The sequence below is a fragment of the Athene cunicularia genome (assembly GCF_003259725.1).
Source record: "Athene cunicularia isolate RWA chromosome 4 unlocalized genomic scaffold, athCun1 chr4_part1, whole genome shotgun sequence".
In the NCBI taxonomy this organism is placed as follows: Eukaryota; Metazoa; Chordata; class Aves; order Strigiformes; family Strigidae; genus Athene; species Athene cunicularia.
The window spans coordinates 2,138,006-2,143,067 of NW_020799098.1; the positions used below are offsets into that span (position 1 = coordinate 2,138,006).

At 43.0% G+C, this 5,062-nt stretch overlaps 1 protein-coding gene across 4 annotated transcripts in view; it reads left to right on the plus strand.

Moving 5' to 3' along the window:
* Window positions 1-5,062, plus strand: part of SLC4A11 (solute carrier family 4 member 11) — a 94,095-nt gene that overhangs the window by 86,126 nt on the left and 2,907 nt on the right. For all 4 annotated transcript variants that reach the window (XM_026847094.1, XM_026847091.1, XM_026847093.1 and 1 more), the window contains 2 exons: window positions 502-697; window positions 2,791-2,960. In XM_026847094.1, the coding sequence (XP_026702895.1) occupies window positions 502-697; window positions 2,791-2,960 (366 nt within the window). The remainder of the gene's footprint in view (window positions 1-501; window positions 698-2,790; window positions 2,961-5,062) is intronic.

Consider the following 5,062-nt stretch of genomic DNA (forward strand, 5'->3'; position numbering starts at 1 on the left):
TTTTTTTTTTTTTTTTTTTTTTTTTTTTTTTTTTTTTTACACGAGAGGTTCATTAGTTCCTGTAGAAGTCAATGAGTTTTCTTCTGGATAGAAGCCAGTTGCATATGCATTGGGCAAATCGAGGGAAAGATTACTGCCCAGGAGGAGGATTCTTGCCTGGCTTTTTTGCAATGTACTAAACAGAATTAGTTTAGAGGGCAATTTAGTTCAAGATGGGATCCGTGGAGCTTCACAGAAGGGGAATTTGGCGTTGAATTTGGCGTTTTTCCAGCTGCTCTGTTTGGGCTGTGGATTAAGTGCTTGGCCCAGATCCAGCAGAGCTCTGCCTTCTCAGTGTTACCATGGGGCCAGAAGTGCTGATCTCAGTGCAGTGGAGATGAGTTTCCCTTTCCTGAGTGGCACGTGTCCTGCCCCTACACAGAGTAGTGAGCCCCAGCAATAAGCTTACATGGATGCTGGGATATTATCCTACTCCCCTAATCCCTGTTTTCTTGCTTTCAGGATTGTGAGCGTGAAGGAGACCCGGCTGACAAGTCTAGTGGCAAACTTCTTGGTTGGCCTCTCGCTCCTGCTCCTTCCTTTCCCTCTCCAGTGGATCCCGAAGCCGGTCCTTTATGGCCTCTTCCTCTACATCGCGTTGACCTCCATTGACGGGAACCAGCTCTTTGAAAGGGTGGCTCTCCTGCTCAAAGAACAGGTACGCAGACTGGGGCACCAGCCTGGCGGAACAGAGAAGGAAATTGTATTGATAACCTTAGCACCAAACTGTGCCAGGAGCTAACGTGGAAAGATGCCGGTGTTGGGAACAGCAACGTGTTCTCAGGAGGCTGATTTCCAGCTCCAGCTTGCATATTCCTTTCACCTTTTTCTGCAGAGTGGGAGTGAAAGTTGATGTCTCTAGTTTAGCCTGGCTGCCACTGACGAGTCTCCATTAAAGCGGACAAAGGAGCGGGAGAATAATACAGTGTCAAACAGAAGTGGCATGGTTATTGTTGGGTTAAAAAAAAAAAAGTGGTTGAATTGTTCATAGAACGGCGCTGCATCTTGTCTGTCTTTCAAATTCTGGCTAAATTGCTTTCTGCATTTTCCTGCCACAAAAGCAATTGAGCTTTCTTGTTCAGAGCGATGTCTTGGATGTAATCCTTCTCTTTTCAGTCTGATAGGAATTGCTCTGGAGCCCTTATCTCCAGAAGGCAAAAAACAAGTGCACGAATGGTGTTGGGATAGTTGCTACCAGTGAAGACACCCCCTAAAGTGTGGAGAGCACAAATCAAAAATATATTAAAACAATAACATTATTAAAAACACAGTTGCATAAGCTTGCTCACTGAACGTAGAGTAAGTTTCAAAATCTCCACTGTGACGTCATGTCAGTTGCAGAGTACATGCATTTTAAAAAATAATAATTAAAAAAATATTAAAAAGCACATACATGATGTCAGTAGGTGGTGATCTTTATTTCCCCAGCGTAGCAAAAAATTACCTGTTCTGAAGCTTTATTTTACACTTTCATTTTGACATGTGCGAAATACCACAAGATAAGATTTTAAACTCAAAAGGAAATTACTTGCATTACTGAAACCCTTCTGATGTGGGGTGAAAACAAATCTGGAAGATGTGAAAGCATCTCTATTACAAGTGCTAAGAAAATGTTAGTTTGCAGTGTAGGTGGTACCTGGGAGCAATCGCGAGTCTCCAACTCACCTTCTCTTATGTAACAAGAGTGAAGGGCTTAAGCCCAACATTTGGTTCTGCATTTCTGCTAATTTATTGTGATCTCTAATACTACATCTCAGAGGTTAAAACTCTGAAATCTGACTAAAGATAACATTTGTCATGTCAATTTTTGAATGAGGATGGAATAGCTACTGATGTATGTGAAATCTTCTGGGTTTAGTGCAAATTGTGTGGAATTTTCCAAGCTACGGTTTGGAAAATTTAAAAAGTATTCTCAAATATTTCTGGAAACATTTTAATGAGTCATGGTACAATCTGAAATCCATCGAGTCTGTATCGGTGCCAGCAGACAGTCGCTCATACTCTTCATTGATGTATAGACAGTGAGTCAAAGCCTGTGCTCAGACATGAGCAAGTAACTGTCAAAGGAAACCACGAGTGATATTTAGCCTATTAATGTCACTTTTTTTTCCCTTCTTTCTTAAAAATAAATAGCTGGTATGAGTTGGGAAAAATCACTGTGGCCTTGTACAGTCTCCTGCACCTCCCCAGTCTCATCTGTTTTTTTCCCCTACTGGGGTTCAATCAAGAAATGGGACCACCAGGGGCACACATGGAGTATGATCACCAGAGGACAGAAGGCTACAAAATAAGAAGGAGCTGGGTTTCAGGTGGAGAAACCATCCAGCAGTAACACCACCCGAATGCATCTGCTTACCATCACCCCTCGCACACCCCCGCGGGCACTTTACATATTGCTGTGGAGCCCTGATAATCCGACTCAGGGGAATCTCATTACTGTACTTACCAAGACATTTTGTTGCACTCTAGATGCTCCCAAAGGCAGTCTTAGCTGTGTGGTCTGCCTTTTCTCCAGCTTTCTAGTGCCCAGTCATCTTCTGTGTGTTGTTGCCAATGCTGTGGTATAAAGCACTTGTTTTAACCCTACAAATCCTGCATTTAGCTACTGAACGTGGTAAGGACTCTGATGTCGATGCATTCTGTGTAAATTGATGTCTTCCTTAAAACCCGTCTGTTCAAAAGCCTGTACCACGTTTTGCAGTCACAAGTGCAGGTCGTTGCGTGTCTAACATGGAATTATTCTCTTCCCAGACTGCTTATCCTCCGACACATTACATTCGCAGAGTGCCCCAGAGGAAGATCCACTATTTCACAGGCTTGCAGGTCCTGCAGCTCCTCATCCTCTGTGGCTTCGGCATGTCACCATTGCCCTACATGAAGATGATCTTCCCTCTCATCATGATAGGGATGATCCCGATCAGGTATGAAGCTTGTCTGCCTTTTTTTTTTTTTTTCTTCTGTTTCCCATGCCTTTTGTCTTCAGGTGGGGACTGCAGGAAGTCTGAGCAGTCTAGCAGGGCAGCTGGTACTTTCTTGAGTAGCCAGATCCTGGAGGTGGGTGATGGTGACCCCTTCTTCACCACCTGCTCAGGCTTGAGGAGGAGCAGTGCTGAGAGGCTGTGATTTCACTGATGCTGGCTGTTGTGCAAAGGGTTCTGGGCTGGCAGGTGCTCTTTTTCTAGCTAGTGGGGAGGCAGAGAAGTCTGCTTTTGCAGTGCCTGTGAGATGCCTGATCTTTCTGAGAAGCTGTAGTCTGAGTCTTCCCTCTAGGTATTTGATAATGTTCCTTATTGCTTTGCAATTTGATTTCCTAAGGCCTGTGCTCAGAACAGAGCTAGAAACTTTTCCCAAGGGAAATCTTTATCTCTCATCCAGTGCTGTGGCAGCCTTACAGACCTCCTGCACTGCTGAATGGCATTGCCAATGGTCAGTTAGCTCAAACTGGCCACATTTAGTCTTAAAATGTATCTTTAAAACTGGGAGGACCCCACAATATCTTGAAGTCTTGAGAGAGAATCATTGAGAAAATCAGCTAATTTCTTCCTTAATGTTCGTTAACAGTGACTGCCCATCATTCTCCAGTTAAATCATTCATGCTCTCTATCCTTGGATATAATGAGAAGCCATAATAAGATCTTGGAAGGAACAGATCTGTTTCCAGTCCAGTGGATTATTTTTAGGCCAGCATGGCGTCCAGTGATATCTGATTGTCTCTGGGTTTGCAGTCTTGATGAGTTTTCTGTCTGATCTCAAAGTTCAGGGCTACCAATGTCATAATCTTCACTGTGATGTTTTCCTTGGGTGATAAAGATGGGTCCAGTTCTTTCTAAAACAAAAGCAAATGTCAAAACTACCATGGCTTTCAACAGGATCAGGTTAGAGCTACTTGGGCTGGATTTCTAAAGATAAACAAAATCTGGGAAAACACTGAAATTATTGTTCCCGTGGCAAGAATCTCTCACCCACCCTTCACACAGGCGTCACTCCAGATGACTGGTTAAGTGGCTGGTAAATACTTCAACTGCGTGCAGTGCTGGATGATTGACTCTCGTGGGAATTGCAAGTCTCCACAGAGAGCGGCTCAGTACAGAAAAGAAAACGTGGGATACCCTTTGCCAAACGTTCAAATATCAGACATAGTGTAATCTTAATTTGGAGAGAGTGCTGTCAAAGAATCTGATTTTTGTAATAAGAGCTAGATAGTTCAGTGGTGCGAATATATCTTTAAGAAAGATACTGTTGTCTAAAACTAGCTCTGTTGCTAACTCGTTTCTCTTTCCGGAGCAGTTTTTTTTTTCTAGTAGCTGGATAATCAGCCCTGCTGCTAAAGGGAAGATGGTGCTGCCTGGCACAATACAGAAATTCACCCTTGGATTTCCTTTCTCTGATCTCTTTTGCCTTCATGTAGTTTCTGTGGGCTCCAGCCGAGAAGGCAGCACCATGATGTGTGAGCTCTGTAGTTAACAATGACTTTTTTTCACAAAGATTTGGCACTCTAAATAGATGAGACACAGCAGAAGAAATGAAATATCTTTTCTCTTTTCTTTTTTAAGAAAGTGAAGGGAGGAAGAGGAGATGGGACAGTAGCCAGGGGTCAAAGTCAAGAATCAAACCCAGATGAGTGAGTCATGGCTCAGTGTCCCATCCAGAAAACCAGCCATGTTACTTGTCTGTCTCATAGCCACGTTTCCATCTGTCCAACAGTGTTAGATTCATGATTTGCATTGTCAGTGGTGAGGGACCATCTTTTTCCACTGGTGTAGCGTTAATGTGGAAGATAATGTTTTTTCAATGGCTTCTCATTATTGCGGTGGAGAACAGCCCGTTGGGAGAAAATGTGATCTCTTTGGGTATCCCCAGTTCCTGGCTTTGATTCAGAACTTTGAGATGACTAGTTTTTGGTTGCTCAGACAGGAAGAGCTCCTTTCCAAGTTCTCTGTGATGCTTATCTCTGCTCTCTCAGCTCTTGAGCATTTTGTTTCATATTTTTCTCTTTTTTTTTTTTTTTTTTTTTTTTTTTTTT